The 20,641-nt window shown below is 46.5% G+C and overlaps 1 protein-coding gene across 9 annotated transcripts in view; it reads left to right on the plus strand.

The window, feature by feature from the left end:
• Window positions 1–20,641, plus strand: part of ADARB1 (adenosine deaminase RNA specific B1) — a 1,064,814-nt gene that overhangs the window by 615,124 nt on the left and 429,049 nt on the right. For 2 of the 9 annotated variants that reach the window (XM_069615854.1, XM_069615856.1), the window contains exon 1: window positions 10,789–10,930. The exons of 6 other annotated variants lie outside the window; for them this stretch is intronic. In XM_069615854.1, the coding sequence (XP_069471955.1) occupies window positions 10,831–10,930 (100 nt within the window). In that variant the 5' untranslated portion in view covers window positions 10,789–10,830. Of the gene's footprint in view, window positions 1–10,788; window positions 10,931–20,641 lie in introns of those variants that run through there. One more of the 9 variants, XM_069615855.1, reaches the window with a different exon arrangement.

The following is a 20,641-nucleotide window of genomic DNA, read 5'->3' on the forward strand; positions in this document are numbered from 1 at the left end:
ACCTCAACAAGAGGTGTTCACCCTCAGTTCCAGGGAATGGAGCTCTGAAGACATCGACAGGGTGATGTCAAGAATGTCTTCCTTGGCTAATTTCTATGCCAAAAACCCAGATCATTTTCTAAGCTACCAGAGCACCGCTGACGACTCCTCTCCTTCAGGATCCAGGGACCCTCAGCCTCCTAGTAAAAGATCTTGCAATGATACTCCAGCTCAAGGTCTGATTTCATACCCCTTCTCTATTCAACCCTACCACCAGTATGCTGACGACTCAGACATACAAATGCTGGGCGAACAAGCGGGAGTCGGTTATTACGGAGATGACGAGGACCAGGAGGAGGAGGAGGAGGAGGAGGAAGAGGAGGAAGAGGTCTAAACTCTAGACTCACCTGTTAACAAAGAGCCACCAGTCACAGACTCCCCTGTGGACAACCAGCCTCTACTAAATGAGTAGTACTTAGAGCTGCTGAGCACTTTCACTTAGACACTCAAGGGGCTCCAGAGGAAAGGGTCTTTGCAGAGGAAATGATGGGGGATAAAAAAACCATTGCCCAAGCCATACCTATTCTCAAGTCCATACAACGTAGAATTGACCCTTCCCTCCTCAATCTTAATCTCACTAGAGCTGTCAACCCCAGAATTGGAAAAATTATTCAGGGCCGCCCAGTCAGACTCACTTAATATAAGGGGCCAGCTTAAGCCCGACTCCTTGGTAGTCACTACCACCAGAAAGAGAGCGGGAACACCTCCCATCATCTGAAGCTCCACCAGATAAGGAGAGCAAGAGCATTTATGGGTTGGGAAGAAAAGTGGCCTCCTCTTCCGCTTACCAGGCAAGAATCGCCAATAACACCATGCTACTGGCAAGCTATAATTGCCACCAGTGATAGCAGGTAGCTGCCCTCATCGCCTCCGCACCTGAACCACTAAAGGGCCAGTTAGCCCAGATTGCGTCCGAGGGTAGATCGGTGTCCGAGTGCATTCTAAAGACAATCTTTGACGCTGCAGATAATGCAGGCCGGCGCATCGCAGATGGCACTGTCATTAGGAGACACGCTTGGCCCGAGACCCAGGCTACCCTAATCGACATGCCGGTGGAACCGAATGTCTTGTTTGGCAAGGCGGTAGAGGAGGCACTCAAAGCTGCCAAGGATGAATATGATACCCTAAAGTCCCTGGGACAGTTGACTAATAAACCCACGAGCCAGAGGGAATAATAATTTTCGTCGCTCATGCGGACAAAATTCCCAGAGGGGCTCCAATTTCTCACAGGGGCAGGGTACATCGTGGCGCAACAACCAACAGGGTACCCAGAGTTACGGTAGAGGTAACAAAAGGGGCAGCGGCAGAAGGAGAGGCAGCCCAGGCAGAGGCGGTACACCTCCCAGCAAACAGTGACGCACCGCTCAGGGTCCCTTCCCATACATCCCCAGTAGGGGGGGTGCATTTGCACCTTCACCCAAGAATGGGAAGGGATCACCTTGGACAGATGGGTGCTGTCCACATTATCCGCGGGATACTCCATCGAACTGCTGGTGCGCCCCCGCAACCACCCTCCACGACAAAAAATTAATTCCCTGGACCACCAGAAGATCCTCCTTGAGGAAATCGTCAATCTTCTCGCAAAGGATGCGATAGAACTCGTCCCGGGCAACCAGGTAAACCAGGGTATTTATTCAACTTACTTCCTTGTGCCAAAAAAAGATTTAACGATGCGCCCAGTATTAGACTTACGCCCTGCAAACAAGTATGTCAAGCCCCAAAGATTTCACATGACTACGCTCCAAGAGGTAATCCCCCCTCCTAAAAAAGTGAGATTACTTGGCAACAGTGGACATGAAAGATGCCTATTTTCATATTTCTATGTTCCCAGCGCACAGAAGATTCTTGCGCTTCAAGGTGGACAGTCAGCACTACCAGTTCAAGGTGCAGCCCTTCGGTATAGCCTCGGCTCCAAGAGTATTCACCAAGGTACTGGTGGTGGTGGCGGCACACCTACGCAGGGAGACAATCCCAGTGTACCCTTACCTGGACGACTGGCTCATCACGGGGGAAACCCCAGTAATTTGCGGATACAACATCCAAATCACGATCGACCTCCTCTTTGAATTGGGTTTCTCAGTCAACGGGAAAAAATCAAGCCTGGTGCCTAGCACATCCAAACAGTTCCTAGGAGCCATCCTAGACATCCAAGAAGGGTTGGCCTTTCCATCAGAGGAAAGAATTCGGAACTTAACACTGCAAATTCCTCAATATCAGCCCGGTCGCCAGATAAGGGTGTGCATAGCGATGTGTTTGCTAGGCATGATGGCGTCATGTATTTACCTGGTTCCCCACACGCGCCTGCGCATGCGACCCATGCAGGAATGGTTGGCGGAACAGTGGTCTCAGGCAAGTGGTCATTAGGACGATCTAGTGGTCGTTTCGCCAACACTAGTACAAAGTCTTCACTGGTGGACAAGAGAAAACCTGACAAAGGGGAAACCCTTTTACGATCCAGAGGTACAGGCAGTGGTCACTACGGACGCGTCCCTGTCAGGGTGGGGAGGACACCTCCTCCACCACACAGCTCAGGGGCTCTTGTCTCACACAGTGGCCAAGAATCACATCAATCAGCTAGAGAGGGACTTGTTTGCTATATCTGTCCAAGTTTGCCCAGAAAATTTGGAAATGGGCACTCAGACGGAACATTTACCTGTCATCTCAACATGTTCCAGTGGATCTCAATTCACTAGCAGACGCCTTGAGCAGAGATCACCTCCCAGAAGAACACGAAAGGTGTCTACACGAAGAAGTAGTAGGAGACCTCTTCTCACAGTGGGGTTTCCCCACTATAGACCTATTTGCCACAAGCGAAAACAGACAATGCCCAGGATTTGCATCCAGGTTCCCCCAGCCAGGCTCCAAGGGGAACGCCCTGTGGATGAACTGGTCAGCGATGTTTGCCTACGCTTTTCCACCCACTCCTCTGATGAGGAAGTTGATCAACAAGATGCACAGGGAATCGATGATGCTCATCCTAGTTGCTCCCATGTGGGCGAGACAACCGTGGTTCCCACACCTGCGCAGACTGGCAGTGTGCGAACCCATCAAACTCCCGTGCTGGCACAACCTACTATCCCAGCATGGAGGACAAACAGTGCATCCTCAACCCAACTCGATGAACGTGGCTCCTATAGTCATAGAGTTTGGCCATCTCAATCTACCTCAGAGATGCATGGATATCCTAAGAGAATCTAGGAAACAAAACACAAGACAATGTTACTTTGATAAATGGAAAAGATTTATTTGGTGACAGAATAAACAGATCAACCCAGTTGATTGTACTCCTTCCAATATTGTCATCTACATGCTCCACCTGCTAGACGCAGGGTTGGTATTTAATTCATTCAAGGTACACTTGGCGGCGCTATTAGCCTACACCACCTCCATTAACAAGGTATCATGGTGGAACGTACCAGTGGTTAAAGCATTCATGGAAGGGGTTAAGAGACTCCACACTCCAATTTCTAACCCACCACCAGGATGGGACCTTAATGTGGGGCTTGCTAAACTCATGGGGCCCACCTTTGTACCCATGCATAAAGCAAGTCTCAAACACCTGACCTATAAAACTGCCTTCTTAGTAGCAATTACATCCATAAGAAGGGTCAGTGAAATTCGGGCTCTGTCAGTGCAGGATCCTTTCTTTACGGTTCGTAAGGATGAACTGGTTCTACAAACTCATCCTAGGTTCTCACCTAAGTTCATTTCTAAATTCCACGTTAACCAGTCCATTGAGCTACCGCCCTTCTTCCAAGAACCCAAAAGCTCTGCTGAGGTGAAACTACACATTCTAGATGTGCGAAGAGCGGTCCTCTACTATGTAGACAAGACCAGACTTCTAAGAAAGACAGACCAACTGTTTGTCTCCGTAGCTACAGGCAGAGAGGGAAATCGCATCTCTAAAGGTGTTATCTCAAAATGGATAGTCAAAAGTCATTCCCACCCGTTAATGACGAGATTAAGCTCTTCCATCAGCACACACCTTTAGGGGAATTAGTGACATTTGTACTCCAATATATACCGCAAAACGACATCCATAAATAATTTAATTTGTGGACTTCACTTCGAATGATGATTTTAGTTTACGCCGGTTTTCATATGTTAAAGTTTTCAGTTCGTTTAGGTGACAGTTTCAATTTCAAGGACATTTCGGGGGACATTTTTGGCATTCGTGTTTAGGAGCAGCTTCCCTGCCAAGCTTATTTTTTCAGTAATTTCTTTTTCGTACCTTTGCTGGTAGTGTTTGAGTATAATTTACCCTGATCAATGTGATACAATGTGCCTCATAACCCCTTTCTCTTTGTTATAGTTTATGAATGGCCAATTCAATTTGGATGCTTTTTACCATTAATAGATTGATAAATAAGCCTCCTAATTTTGTCCAGTGTATGTCTCCAGTGATGAGGATTGCTTGGTGAGGATCAAAATGTGGGGTACACCAACTACATGGGGGTATTTGGCTCAGTGCAGAGCCACCAGGAACACCTTTTCCCCAGTATGTTCCAATTAACTCCGCACATGAGACTTTGGTAAACAAAATATCTAAAAATTCACACTGGAAGTGATGTTCCAGAATTCCCTGTCCTGCTAACCTCACAGGACTGTCATAGAATGCCCTCGAACTTACTCAGTAAAAAGGCTTCAAGACTGCTTCATATAAATGAGTCCACGTCCCGTAACACGGGCGAGTACACCTCACAGGGCGCACTTTGTCCAAACTGTTACGAATTACATCTATACAAAGAAAAAAATGCACATTTCTTCACTTAACATTTTAGTACCCACAGGACTATAGCCAAAGGATAGATGGGTGAATTAAGTACTCTCCTTAACATGTGGCAAGTTTACGGTTCGCAAGTTCGTATCCCGGCAGTTCTAACTCACTCCTCCATAATCCTTAGGTTGATAAATTGCGTACCATAACATTTGGTAATAATGCTCATCAGCACATGGAAATAGTTCTTGATCTTCTCACAGCCAATAAGTTTACTCATATACCGTCAATAACTACTGCCCTCGACCACATTACAAACATACTGATTGCAGAAACAGACATGTGCTGCAGATGAAGGGGGAGAGGCTGATTGAGTGTAGGAAAAAGGGTAGGCATTAGGTCTCATTCACATGTAACGGTTTATTGAGAGGCCAGCCTCAACATGGAGAGATCCTTCCCTGCTCACTCAAGCTGTCCCACAACAAACTGTTTAACAGATTATTTTATTCAGCCCTACCTCAGGCGCATATCATGTCCCTTGGATCCCTCCCCTGAGCTACCATCGAGCCAAGAACCAGGCCGGTGTACTTGAAATATATTTGTATTTATTTAAATGAAAAGTAATACAAATCGCACATCTACACATGCCACCATCTTTGTGGCTCGCCATTAACTTCTTGTTACACAAATCAATTATACAAATTAGTTAAAAAAACAAATCCCAATTCTTTACTTTCTACAAATTTCACTTCAAGAAATAATTAAACTGATCAATAACCAAAACAATTATAAATGTAGTGCTGTGCAACTTTGATGTTCCTGCAGGCTTAAAAGGATAGCAGTAGGGCTTCAAGATGTGTACAAATACATATGGCAATAATGATTTCACCCACACTTTTGGTTTAAAATAAACAGAGTCATTTAGCAGTTTGTTTTTTAGACTCCCCCTACTTTGGTCTCTGTTGGGGAAGTCTGACAGAAAAAATCCCCCCCCCTCCACTGAAAGGCCTGTGTCAGGGGTATCGGGACAAACAGATTGGACTGATTTAAGAACAAAGGCACCCCTCTTCCTTAAAGAAGTCGGGGTCAACAGGACAAAAAAGATTACTCATTGAAATTATAGGCTATATTTTTTCAGCGCACACTGGGAAGTCAGCTTTGTTAATTTCGAATGTTACAGAAATGACCGCGTAGTGTTCTGCCAAAGGGAATTAATTACATTAATATTTTAAGTTAAATAGGCTAAGGATCTACACAGTTGTGCCACCCCCCTGTCCACTATTAAGGGAAAGGATTTAAGGCCAGCAGACTTGCCAACCTTTTGGTTACAAAGGGCTCAAGTCTACTTACATCAAAAACCTCTGTTTAAAGTTCAGGACAGACAGCTGCATGTCAGGACCCTCTGGAAAGATGGGACAGGGATCTAGTCACTCCACTCTCAAGGATGGCTTCCCGCTTTCCACCATTGGACCCAGTCAGCATTTAGGCATTCGTAGCAATAGACAGCTCCACCCGGATGCACTCTCTGCAAACTTTTGTGGTGTTTCCTTTCAGCTGTCAGATGGTAAGTTGCAGCAGCACTCTTTTGATGGTAAATTCCAGCAGCTCTGTCCTCTCTTCCTAGTGCAGTCCCCTTAATATAGCAGCAATGGCACCCCCAATTTTACAGTCTTGGGGGTGTACCCTGCAACAGGTTAAACAAATAGGATTGGACAGTTACCCTTCTCTCTCCTCCTCACTCCAGCCCCTCTCTATGGATTGTTTAAGAGTCTGGAGCAGACATATGGCAGCTGAATTTACAAGTCCCGTTTGTTCTCATGTCACATTTTTGGCAAAAACGAGTTATGTGGCAAAACTTCATATTTTTACTAATAACTGCCATAATATGCATATATTCTGATTCAGCTAATCATGGGAAATTAAATAAGGCAGCCAGGTCTGCACCAAGTTGCACGGTCCTGTTGCAATTTTCTGCCTTTTCTGTAAAAAGCATAACCGTTATGAATATGTAATTTATTACCCACATTCTTAATTTTATCCTCCATCCGTTCACCGACTCGCACATTTTGAACACTTTCAGATCAACCAGAAACGCATCTATGATGGCCATTACAGTTCCCCGAGTTGCAGGTGGATGAACTTTATACCTCCACAATCGCCTGGAAATTAGGTAAACAATGACACATAAAGAAAATCTGACTTATGGTTGCAGGGAAAAGGGCATCAATGATGATAGACCTTTTAAATTAATAGTAAATCTTCATTTGGGACAAATGGCAACTCTTCTTCCTTCAGGCCATATGGTCGCACTGGGCCCGCCTTTAACTAGAGTTTTTTTTTTAATCAGTCTCTGTGTTGGAAGCTTGTTCTCTGAAGTTGGAGTTTCAGGCTCCCTTCATTGAATTGTCTTCACACCTCTCCTCTTTAGACCTACTGTCTACATTGTGGCCATTCATCAGCCAGGCGAAATGGTGCTGCAGACACAGCCAGTCTAAAAAACACTTGGTGATCCACACCTTCCAGAACAAGCCACATTTTATTGCAGTTGTAAACACTAGGATGCCTGCCTTCCAGTGTTGAAGTTCCTTGGTTTTTTTATTTTTATTAAGTGCATTCGGCTACATCTGTACCTTTTACACTGTTAAAAACAACCAATTCCCCCCACTCAGTTTGAGTTCCTTGTGACATGCCACCAAAAGGGTTTGCCTCTGGCGTACAGAACTTTTCCCATGGGAAACAAAGTGGCTTTTCAAATGTCTGCTGGTATTTTGTATGCTAAACATAGTATACATTACTTTTTGTCAACACACATAATGTCTTTTCCGTGACATTTTCTGTTAGCAGTGAGACAATTTTCCTGCTTTTACTAGCGCACACACAGTCGTTTTGGTGTCGGTGTTTGAAAACCCTGTTTTGCATGTGAAAGGGACCTTTGATTTTTCTTCTTGCCTTGTGAATTAAAATGCTGCTATTCCTTGGGCAGTGACAGATAGGACTTTTTCACATGGCCCTTCAGTTCTCATTTGTAATCACGGGCAAGACCATTTTGGTCTGTGCTGAAAGAAAACCTGCTTTTCATGTTAAAGGGACTTCAGTTTGGGGTCTTTGAATGCACCCCACATGCATCATTTAGAAGAAATGCACGCCAAAAGAACCTGAGGCAGCAATATATTGGAACTGTGATATTTCGGTTCGAATACGAATATATATGTGGTTGCATCCTGTGATCAAGGCTGAAAGGCCTTTTGGAACATGTGGGTTTTCAATGCTATTTTGAATTTTAGGCGACTTCTGTTATTAGCTCCTAGGTGAGATTGTTATATTATTCAGTGACTTTTGTGGCAAGCATGTTACTTCCTGTTCTCTTATGTCGGGAGGTTGTTGGTTTCATTTTATTTTTCAGAGGTTCAGAGGGGTCCCTTCAGGGCACATAGCATTTGAATATTTTTATTAAGCACTTCAGTCCAAGTTCGAAATTCCTCTTAGGGTGCTGTACAGAGTTTTAAAATCAATCCTTTGACTGTGAGCCACTGCAAATATTGAAGGACTTCAGATGTGTGGAAATCATCCTGCCCTTTATTGGGCATATTTTTGTTTTGAGTAGATTCCGGTCTATTAATAACTTCAAGTAGGCCATTGTATTGCTTGAAAAAAGTCAACTTTTAAGTCCCTCTACCACTTCCAACCCCTTTGTGTGGGTCTCTTTCACTTTGTAAGAATCCTAATCTTAATGCCTGTGTTAAGACATTCGCCTTCTGTACCTCTGGGGTCTTCACAGGATCCCAATTTGTTTTGCTTCCGGAGGTTTTGCTGTGATAAGATATGTCTTAAATGTGCATTGCTGTTCATCTGGGGAAGGCAAGCAGTTTACTTTAGTTTGCTTGTTGCCATCTTCATGCATCATAAACAGCAATTGAGTGTTCAGTGTATAGGTGGAGGTATGCTGGCTTTTTCAAAGAGGAAGGCTAATGGGTGACTGCACATATTGAACAACCAAGGTGAGAGAGAGGAGCTCTCTGGGACTTCACATGTTTGAGGCTTCCGTTTTGATCTTAAGTTCGATTTTTTCAAAGGAATTGAGTACTCTTTTTCAAAAAGGATGTACTCCAATCAGCTGCAGATCCTTGGATGCCCATGCAAGGCTGAAGGTGATCCACGGTGTCGCAGTCTGCCTAGAGTGATGGTCAACCCATTGTGCCTAGTTCGTTTGCCTCTAAGGAGTTGAGCAGTTCTTCACTTCTATCCACGAAGGTCGAGCCTGTGCTCCTGCATGTTAAGTCTCTCTGTATGTTAATGAAGAGGACCGTCTTATTATTGAACACATGCAGTTATTTGGTAGCTTATTTTTCAATGAGTTGACCTCTGATTCAAAGATTTTAAATGTCTATAGTTTAAAAGATTACATAACTTTGTGCTGGCTTTCTTAAGGTGTGGACTGATGAGAGCTGATTTGTGAGCAGTGGGCACAGACTCGGAATTAAGGGAGCCATTATAGAGGTTTACGAAACTGGGAGCAAGAATGTTGACCATGTCTTCAACCATGTGGGCTGAGCAAGGAAGGGCTTGGGAAGTTCATCTTTAGGGGCGTTTATGACGTGTTTAGACGTTAGTTTGGATAATTTACCCACATTTTTATTTGAGTGGTTCATGCTTTAGTGGGGGATGGGCGCTCTTGGTATCAGTAGATGGTGCAATGCTTTTTTTATTATTGGTTGCAGTCTGCTCAGTAACAGTTTGGGCAGGGTGTCTGCTAGCTTTGAGGGGGCTGAAGTGATGAGGCCCCGTGTTTATCCTTTTTTAGTTTAGACTTTTTTAATATTTCTCAAAGATGTTCAACAGGAGCTGTGTTTACCCTTATAATAGAATTTCCAAGAAAAATGTTAACCCCTCACCTAGAAGTAATTTTATGACCAGGCTGCCAAACCTCTCCTCCAAAGTTAATCCCAATAGTAGTGCACCTCTACATCTCTTGATATCGTTACAGGCAAGATATGTAGTTGGGGAACGATATTTTTCCCACTGCGTGCAGGAGGGTTTGTTTTTCATGGAAATGAACATCAGCTTGCTTCCCTATTGGTTTTAGATGTGCCACTAAATCTGCAAACAAACAGCAATTCAGCCACAATATTGAAAAATAAATGGCATCTGTGTTTTTCATTTAAATAATTGGAAGGTTACCTGGCCCACACTATAGGACGCTGGGCGTTACAAGTGGAGCACTTGGATTTCAAATTTGCTAAAGGCGTACTTACTTGCATAATGAAAGTATAGTTTCACGTTCTGACACATTACATGTTCGTGTAAGAATTTATGACGCTATTGTGTCGTGCTAAATCCCAGGTTCATATGCTGTAATAATGGTTATCTACTTATTGACCCCGGAAGGATAACGGACTGGATCCGAAGAGAGCGTTTCGTGCAGGCTGAGTGAGCAGTTGGAGTACTGTGTTTTTTCCGTGAAACTATTTTTATTATGAAGGCTCAACGAAACGTTTGCGCATGAAAGTGTACAGTAGTTCCAAGCACATGCAATACATTAATAGCTAACACACCATACGTCCCATCAATAACCTATCTAAATGTGTGTTCAATATGGTCCTGCAATGCCCAGTTTCAAGATAGGCTATAATGCAAAGGACATTACTTTACTCACGAAATTCCCGGTCTTGGGTCAACGGTGTTTTCTGTTGCCCCAGAATGTACAATTGAGGGGTCTGTGACTGGGTACCTCAATTGGCATGTATTGGCTTCGTGCCGTGACCCCGCACGCAGTACAAATTAAAACACTGTTTGAAAAGCTCGAGCTGTGGTGCATGCGCCTGCTGTCTACGCCATATCGTTTGCCGCTCCTGTTGGGGGTGCGTGTAAGGGTTAATAGGAGCGTATGTCCCCTCTGGATAACAGCAGGGTGCACGTGCTGCACTTGAGCGGTTTGGTGACTCTGGACTGCGCGGGAGGTGGGGGGGGGGGGCGGCGCTAGTTTTCGGGGCTCTTCCGCGGAGTGGTGAGTGAGGTGAGCTGGGGCGAGGGTTCGCGTTCAGTCGGCACGCGCGGGCTTCGGCGAGTGCTGCTCCATGGCAGCGCGTCCAGCGGTGCCCGCCAGCATGGGCGACTTCTTCAGCATAGTCCGGCGGCGCTTCAAGCGAAGACGGAAGAAGCGCTCCGAGCGTAAAGGTACGTCGTGCGTGCGTGGAGCCAGACCCAGCCAGCTTCCCTCAGATGTGGGAGGGGACCTCTTAGTTTCGCTATGTTCGTTAGGAACCACAATGTTTCTAAATTTCACATGTTAAAACAAATCGGGCCATTAAAAATGCGTACAGCCCTGGGGCAAAAAATGGGCATGTTCAGGACCAGGATTCAATCCGAGTTTGATGGAAAACGCGCACCGTTTTCAGTCTTTTACGCTGCATCTGTTTTTGCTTCTAAAACTGCAAGTGCAACGTGTGTACTTTTTTAAAAAATTATATTTTAAACTACGTCTGGGCTTCGTTCAAAAGTAAGTTGACAGTGATGTGAAAATGGCATCTGCCTGCGCACAAGCTTTCTCGAAGCAGACTTGGAAGGCGTGCACAGCCACACACTGCAGAGAATGCCTCAAATTTCCAAAAGTTCTATGTGAAGAGCTGTATTTGTTGGGGCGACAAACCTGGTGTTTCGAACTATTTTGTGTGCGCGCGGCTTTGTAATGTTGATGTTGCTTGCGCTCGAGTGTTTTAACGTTATTCATACCGGTCCGGGCAGTCCCTTCCAAGTTTCACAAACCTATCACTCACGTCCGTGCCCCCATCCGCATGCCGCGATGGGTATGCCCTTGCGCTCTGCGAAGCCCTATTATCAATGCACTTCTATTTACAATGCAATGTTAAAGGTATTTATATAGCGCACCATCACCAACGGAGTTGTTCCCCAGGCAGATCTATTTACAATGCAATGCGTGTTTGTTTGCATTGCTTTATCCTGGCAGAAGTCCAGCGCTGGTCAATGGTCTGGCATCAGATGTCTTGCCGGATCTCGGACCCCGGCCTGCATCATCCCTGACCAGGCTTTTACCGAGCCCCCATCTTCCCTAAACTGGGGGCTCGGTGACCTAAGCTGCGCTGTCCTCCTGTCCTATGCCGTCACTCGCGCGTTTCCTGGCTCGATTTGCTCAGCCCGTTTCTTTTGATCTATCCTGAAAGGGACACCACATCAGTGGGCCATGAATATCACTGGGAGTGGGGAGGAGGCATCACTGTTGAAAGCAGGCATTCTCCATGCCGGGCACACTATTGTTTTCCAAATGTGCATTTTACACTTTCATAGAAAATCATTTCCAAACTCCAACATGCTGCTTGCATTCACTAGTTCACTAGCTTTCTTTGACATTTTTTTTTCAGGCTACCACACCAATACTCTGTAATTTGTGTGCCCCTTTCTTTGTGTTGTGTCACAGGTTACATGCTTATCAAACTGGATAATCACAAATCTGTTGTGCTGACAGTTATTAGGAAATTAGAATGTGGATTTATGGGTTGCCAATTTTGCATTTTCACTACAGGGGCAGAAATACCCCCCACCTCCGCCCTAAAAATAAGCAGCCCATCCCCAGTTCAACCCATTGACCAGCCTAACCCATCCCCTGGCCAAACACTTTATAATGTGCACTTGTTTTTTTTTTAATAAGGAATTGCAAGAAGTCACACGATAAACAAGTTTTGAATTTATAACATCTCAGCAACCGTCTGTCAACCTGCAGAGCTACCCTGGTAGCCTCCTTCTGTAGAGCAGTGTCTGGATCCCTTGATGTCCTAAAAATCACTGCATTACCAGCATTACTTTGGGTGCACCACTTTCATAGAAGTGATTTAAAGTGGAATTGATGTACAGTGTGGAGTTTGGAAGGATGCAGCACGAAAGAAATGGCATAATTTTAAAACTATTATTTTGAACATTTTCTTTGAGCGGAATCCAACTGCTAGCGCCGCCTCCTGACAAAACTCTGCCTTCTCGGGACTCCACCCCCACTCTGGCCCTTTACATTTTTTTACATTTCCACCTCTGGGGATAACCGTAACGCATCAGAGCTTCCATCACACCTTCTTTTACAAATGAGCGAGTCCCAATTTCCAGACTCAAAGTGAATCCCTTCGCTGTACCTCAAGCAGCTCACAACTGAGATCTCTGGTGCTGAAACAAGGCTCCTTTTAGCAGATGCAATGTGTCCCCTGTTAACCGAGGTCATGGGCTGTCTTCCCCTCCCCCTGCCCCCCCCCACGTCTGCTTACAAGGCCTACCGTCACGCCTGTTAATAATCGAGGTAGTGCAAGTCGAGTGCTGTAATGTAACGGTGGAGCATAGTCTCGGGCCCTGGCAAAGGAGGTGCACTCGCCAAGCCCTGAACTTTGCAGGTCAAGAAGCTAGTGGGATATCGAAAAAAAATAACCATTTTGTATCCACTTAATGTATCACTTCGAAACCTCGCAAACCTGTACCGCTGGATGCTGGTAGATAGATGTACAATACTTTGTAATTGGCACCATATTTCCTTTGGATTTACCACTTAGCCTAGGGGGATTTGCCAATAATCTATTGATTGTTTATCTCGTGTGGAAGCTGGGGCATTCATTTAGGTTGCAAAGTCCTCAATTGAGACCCTAAACCATCTCTGAACCTAGATTGCCTTCCCACTGGTTTTTTGTGTCGTTAGAAGTTCTAGTAGGATTTGTTTCCTTGCAGTGCCAAAGAAATTTTCCTTTTTGATCTCGGTTGTTTCTCCAGTGGCCACGCCACTAGCAGACACCCTGCCCAGTCCTAGAATACTGCACAAGTAGGATCCCTCTACAACCTGGCTTTGGAGTAGTTTGACAAAAACGAAGATGCATGCTGTGCAACGCTGGTGGGGGCGGAGAGAAATGTTTTTCAGTCATCTACCAATGAACTAACATTGCCCGCGTGGTTGCACTAATCTAGTCGTGCGCTCTGGGTCCCCACCACTTTCATATTTTTGTGCAGTCATTGGAATGTTGGGAAGAGGACAGGCACTCGATGAGGGGTCTGTTCGGAATGCCGTCTATGACTGCTGCCGATCTCATTTGGAACGCGGCACTCTCTGTCCTAACCCTTCCTTCTACATACGCCATCTCCTGCCACTGGGTCCAAAGTCAAAGGTCAATAGCTATGGCTATTGACCCAGTTTTGCTGTCCACGATTCTTCATTTGGATGCCTGACAGCTCACATTCACAAAGTGAAGTCTTGACCATCGGACCAGCCTTTTGGAATTCAGTGCAAAGTTGTTAAGCTTCAGACTTGATTTGTTTTCTCCAGTGCCCTTGCCTGCAGCCCAGTCTACTTTAAAATGTAGCGCATTTAACACATACGACTGGTCTGTGGAAAGACGATCTGCTTTTGTGGTTTGGGAGTAGTAGTGCACACGGCTATTGCGCCAGCTGTCAAAATCCCATGAGCAACTCGTCCCCCCTTGTATTTCATGACACTGTCAGGTGTAGTTTGTGCATTTTGTTGTGTTAGCTTGATATGAGCATGCCTTTCGGTGCACAGTACCCTCTGCCAAGTAGGCATTCCACCGTAGACTGCAGGGCTCTGTGCCGTGAAGTGTGACCAGAGCTTCCAGCAGGTGTCCCCCTGCTCTGCTGTATGGAGACTCTTGGCTACAGATGAGAGCTCTCCTCTGAATGGGCTGCCACAGGGTTAGGGTTAGCTTGCTCTCAACGGGTGTAAACCTGCACTGGGGAGGAGCCTTGTGACCAACTTTGGCAGCATCGGGTAATGCAACCTGGGTGCTCTAAGAACCAGGCCAAGTGGACGGATAGACACGCCTCTTCTTGTGTACAGTGGAGCTTGTGTCAAGCCAGGCTTCTAAAAGGGGACTCGGCCCTTCTCTCCAATGCTCGATTTCTGCCCGTAGGGTGCAGATGATGCGCAGGTACACTGGCTGTTACCGCGCATGTGCTCCACGATCCTCTCAAATGGGGCATGCCACTTAACATGATGTCGAAAGTGCAGTCGCTTGTAGTATTTCTCTCTCTAAAACGCAAACCTATGAGGTTTTGCATCACCAGAGAAATACGTTCTCATCACCCAAAACAAATCGATGTAAAACAGTGACCTATCGAAGTTGTCACCCATAAACGGCATTAAATCCAATTCGCCTTTATATTTTACATTTCTATGCAACCTCTTAAATTGTGGACATACTTTCATGTATTCACACGGACATTTCTGGAGACCCTGTTTCTGTATTTCCCTTTACTTGTAAATGTCCAATTAGTTATATACAAGACTGGTGTTGGATTAGTTGCACACGTTTACAATTTTGTCAGGGGAAAAAAGGCATGGACGCACTATTTTGCCCAGGATCATAGAAATCCGATGGCGTGGTAAAGCTAAGAATTAAGCCTTTGGTATTTCTTCGTAGTCCCTCATACAGCAGTTTATACTTTGAGCATGTTTCAATACAGTGCCTCCCAATTCTAATCGGTATAACGCATTCCTGTTGATTTTGATCACAATCACAAAGGAAATAACTATGCACGTAATGAAATAAATTGCGCCTGGGGGATTTCTGTTGACATACATTGAACTCCATTGCGCCTAGGCACTCCACGGCCCTGATTCATTGAATTAGTTGCGTGGAAAACGGGGATTTGCGCGTCATTCTGCCCGCAAATCCCCTTTCGCTAAACAGGGATTTGCGGGCAAATCCCCGTTTTCCACGCAACTAATTCGATGAATCGGAGTGCATGTTTAGTGCACACTTTAAAATCATGCAACTCTGGGTGCATTTGTGGTAATTTTGCTCCTGGGAGGCGCAGTATGTAAATAATGAAAGCCCTAGTTTCTCAACAGCTGTGCATGACTCCCACTCGGGCGAGTGACGAGTTTGACTCTACGCAACCCCTGCACTGGGATCAGTTTTAAATGTTGATGACGTCGCAGTTATCAACATTGAAAACGGGTTCTATGAACCACGATGCTGTGGGGGGCCATGCAGAAAAGATCAGTTTCTTTTTCTTTTAAACAGTACACTCCATTAACACTCATGTAGGTAACTACACAGGCGCAAATGGCGATATTACCCGAGGCGGCGTGCCGACCCTGGCGGTAATGGCACTGCTGCTCAGGCCCTTAATTTGGGCAGGGGGGGTATGACTGACGGGGTCGGCACGCTGTCTCCGGTAATATCGCCCTGTAAACGTGCGGTGTGGGAAAAAGGACAGACTCTCATGGGATTTTTACATTCAACTTTTTACTTAACAAAACCCAACGAAACTCCAGAACTCGATGGTGCTGAAAACACCCCTGGATTATGGCCATAGTAACAAAAGAACAACTGTGGCCCATGCTGATACCCTCTGGTTCTTCTATCAGTTCTTGCCCTTTATGAAGATGGGGGATGCAGGAATGAGGACCTTACAACTCTCACTGTCCCTCTTTCTCTCCTTCTCCAAAGGACCGACAGCCCCACGTCGCAGTGTCACTGTGAGGAAGTGGACCTACAGTCCAAATCTCTTCCTCAGCCCTCCGCTGTCAGTCACCCCTCCTTGCGCGTCTTTGGTTGTTGCAGCGCAGTGACTCATTGAACCAGCACCTCTCAAGTCTGTGCGCTCCACTGGTGCAACGAAAACCTCTATTCTTTTCTGTGACTTCGGCCCCAACGTAGGCCTGGCACCAATGGCGCCTGGGCGGCACAACAAAAACTTCTTCTCGGTTCAGTATGCCCTCTCGAAGCTCCCGGCTTCTTCCTGCCCAAAAACAAGAGAAAAGGACTCATCAGCCCTTCGGTCCTCCCTGATTCCCTGCTGTGGCCATCAGTCACTCCTTGTCCCTCCTCCTCCTCCTCCAGCCAGCTTCCCACCCTTTCATTGCTGTGGTGCTCTGTGCTGCCTTCGTCTCATCAGTGTCTGCCTCACTCTCCCTCCTTTTGCCAGCATCTCTCCTTTGCTTCTTCAGAGATCCCTCCTTTCTAGGCCCTTACGTTTGGGAAGGGCATGCGTGTGTGACAAGAAATATGCTTCAGCCATCAGCCACACTGGATGATGGAAAGTTTGAAATGAAAATGGTTGCAGGGATAAAAGCCATTGTAGGATCCGGCGGTTCATATCCTTGTGTCTCGCCAACCAGACCAATGGAGTGTGATGTCACCAATGTGAACTGCCGGCCCAGGGGGTAATATTGCAGGGACTCGACAGCCCACTTTATTGCCAAACACTCTTTCTCTATGGTGGCGTAGCCCATCTCATGTGTTAGTAGTTTTCTACTGATGAAGAGGATCATCTGTTCAGACTCCTTTATTTTGGAATAGGATTGCTCACAGGCCAGTTCCTGAAGCGTCAGTATGTAAAAAGAAAGGTGCCGAATAATCAGGACATCGGTTAGGACAATCTTTAGGGCAAAGAAGGCTGCCTCATTGGCTTAGATTTGTTTCATGGTGGCGGAGGTCTTCAGTAGATCTGAGAGTGGTGCTGTGATCGTCGAGAAATGATGAGTGAATCGATGATAGTAGCCCACAAAGCAGAGAAAGGCTCATACTTTCCAGATGTTGGCCGGAAACTGCAGTCTTTGAATTGCCTCCATTTTCTCTTTCTGTGGTCGTATCATAGCATGTACATCAAAGTATCCCAGGTATTTAGTGTGAAATTTGTCAGTCTGGGTTTTCTTAGGGTTGACATGGAGCCCTGCTTGCTGTAATGCCTCCCTGTGCTGCGCTGCATAGTCAGTCAGGGTAATCTCTCTGGGGATGTTCTTCCCACCCTTCCTTCAATTTGTGTAGCAAAGTTCATACTTGACTTCCAAACAATAGTTCGAAGGGTGAAAACCCTGTCGAGGACCGAGGGGTGTTCCGAAGGGTCATAAGCATCCAAGGTATCAGTCTGTCCCAATTCCTTTCTTCTGGCTTCAGTTTTCCTCAACATTTGCTTAATAGTTTGATACCGTTCCACCAGTCCATTGGTCTTGGGATGGTAGACGGCTGTCCTCAACTGTTTGATGTGCAAAGTTTCACAGACTTGTTTAAGGACTGTCAACATGAAATTTTGCCACTATCTGTTACAATTTCTCTTGGTATACCAACTCTGGCTATAAATGGGACCACAGTATCACAAATTTTTGGTGTTGGTGTTCTTCAAGGGGAAGGCCTCTGGGTAATGAGCAGCATAGTCCACAATCACTAACAAATACTTGTGGCCCCTGCTCGTGGGGTTGAGGGGTCCCACAATGTCATTCCTATATGGTCAAAGGGTTTTCGAATGAAGGGCATGGGTTGTAGTGGGGCCTTCGGGATGTTGGATCTGTTCTTTTTGTTGGCACTTGGCACACTGCTGACAGAACAGGGCCGCTTGTCTATATACTCCTGGCCAAGAGAACCTTCCCAATATTTTCGGTGTCATCTTTTCTGCCCATAAGTGGCCCTCTCCAGCTTGCAGACGGACTACCTCCAGCACGGGTTGTCGATATTTAGTGAATACTAATAACTGCCGTATGCACTCTCCAGCGGGTTTCGTTATCACTCGATAATACAAGCCCTTGTGTTGGATAAAGTATGGGCCCTCACCTCTTCATTCTTCCTCCATGGTTGGCCAGGTATTACTCCACACCAGATCCAGCTCCTGGTCCATCTGTAAACTGACTCCCTGTTTGTCCAGTTTCCAGTCTACTTTTACTGGGAGCATGATGTTCTCGATTCACCTCCTATGTATCACTATCCTCTCGGTTCTACTTTTCTGTTCCTTAATGGGAGGAGGAAAAATGTCGTGGTATTGGAAAAGGGGCGTTCTCCAGACAGTTTTGCTGAATGGTCTGTATAATGCAAGGTAGGCGTGACACATCAGAGCCCCCTACTAGGGGTTCAGGTAGCAAAGGCAACTCTGCGGCTGAGATCTATTTATTCTCCCGCCAACTTGACCTGGATCTCTTTCATAGGGTATCTCGTCACATCTCCCATGCACACACCTGATAGGAATGCTCATGCCAGTCTCATGGGTAGCACCAACCAGTTCTGCACTGACAGTCGTCTGCAGACTTTGAGTCTATCATGGCTCTGGTGGGGCGTCCATCCACTTCTGCTTTGCAGTTGCACACATAGAGAGATTCAGGGGGTCCTTTGGGCTCCGGTTAGTCCTCTTCCTTGGGCATATTAAAGACCCCAATATCCATAGGTTCTGCCTTATTTCTCTTTGGACACAGCCGGGTGATTTGGCCACACTCCCCACATTCGTAACTTTGGGGACCTCTTGGCCCCATCCCAGGGGGTCGGCTCGGCATACTTCCTTCATTTCCTAGGCGTATCTCTGGCACTTCTAACTCCAGTCATTTGTTCAGTGGGTTGGTCCAGCGTCTGACGATGAATCTGGCCATAGTGACGGGCGGTCCTCCTAGCGCTTGTCCCGGTTGGCTATATGTCATCAGCCTCCCCTGTCCCGCCTTTGGTAGGCTGAGGCTATGTTAACAGCCTTTGTTAGACTAGACTTATGATGCTGTCGCACCCAGCGCAGGGCCTCCACAAGTTGTTCCAAAACAATCCTTTCCGCCATCTCCTGTGTTGTGGTGGTGGCGGTCTAGAGCCATTTGTCACCTAGTTCCTCTACTCGGTAGAACAATTGCATGGGAGTTTCATCTTGCAACAGTTTAGTCTCTCTGAACTTTATTCTGTAGGCTCCATCATCATGTCCTAGTCTCTCCAGGACAACCCTTTTCCTGTCCACATACGTTGTGTCCCTGTCGGGTTCGCCGCCTGGTATGCACTCTGTATTTCCGCTGTCATCAAAGGGGCAATATAGTGGCACCATCTATTTGGTGGCCATTGTGAATTGCGCGCCACCCTTTAAAAATTCACAAAGATGTGTGCAGGGTCTTCTCCAGGGGTGTACTTCTGTAGGAAGGGTGTGCCTCTTGTATTTATTTGTATTTATTAGGTTTATATAGCGCTTTATGCCAAAGCGCTTATTTACATTCGGTGCATCCACCCTTTGCGCCTGCTGCACCCGAATTGCCTGCTGAAATGCCGGTCGATCAGCCTGCGCCTGCTAACTCTGCAATTGCAGCGCCTGTTGCAGCGGGTGCTGTCCCTCGCTTAGGGCCTTGACCAATGCTTCCATGGTCTTCCTCCTTATGCCTCCGCTTGCCACCACTTCAAAACGTGCAGATGGGGGCTGGGGGAATAAGGACATTACAACTCTCACTGCCCCTCTTTCTCTCCTTGTCCAAGGAACCAACTGCCCCACGTTGCGGTGTCACTGTGAGGAAGCCGGCGTACAGACTAAATCTCCTCCTCAGCCCTCTGCTGTCAGTCACCCCTCCCTGTGTATTTCTGGTGCCGTGCAGCGGCACACTGAACTAGCAATTCTCATGTCTGTGCCTCAGCCCCGAACTCAGGCTGATCCTCCGCAGCGCTCCGGCAGCGCAACAAAAACTACTTTATGTGACTTTGGCCCCAATGCGGGCTGGTCACCAACGGGACCTCGGCCGTGCAACAAAAACTTCGCAATTAAGTACACCCACACGGAGCTCCTGGCTTCTTCCAGCACTTCCTGACAAACAAAGAGAAAAGGACCAATCAGCCCTTCGATCCTCCCGGATTTCTGCTGTGGCCATCAGTCACTCCCCTTGTCCTTGCGCCTCCATACAGCTTCCCACCTTTTCATTGCCTTGGTGCTCTCCACTGCCTTCACCCCATCAGTGTCTGCCTCACTCTCCTTCCTTTTGCCAGTGTCTCTCTCCTTTGCTTCTTCACACGCCCCAATATCTGTCTTGGGGAAGTGTATTGCAGTATTCCTTCCCCAGCACATAAAAGGACCAAGGAGCTAAAGGGAGAAATGGAATAAGGAGGTAAAATGATGGCAGCACCACCTAGTATGGTAATTGGAGAGGTGGTGGGCAGATGGTGTGTA

The sequence above is a fragment of the Ambystoma mexicanum genome, chromosome 9 (assembly GCF_040938575.1).
Source record: "Ambystoma mexicanum isolate Mex_15411 chromosome 9, UKY_AmexF1_1, whole genome shotgun sequence".
NCBI classification, from domain to species: Eukaryota; Metazoa; Chordata; class Amphibia; order Caudata; family Ambystomatidae; genus Ambystoma; species Ambystoma mexicanum.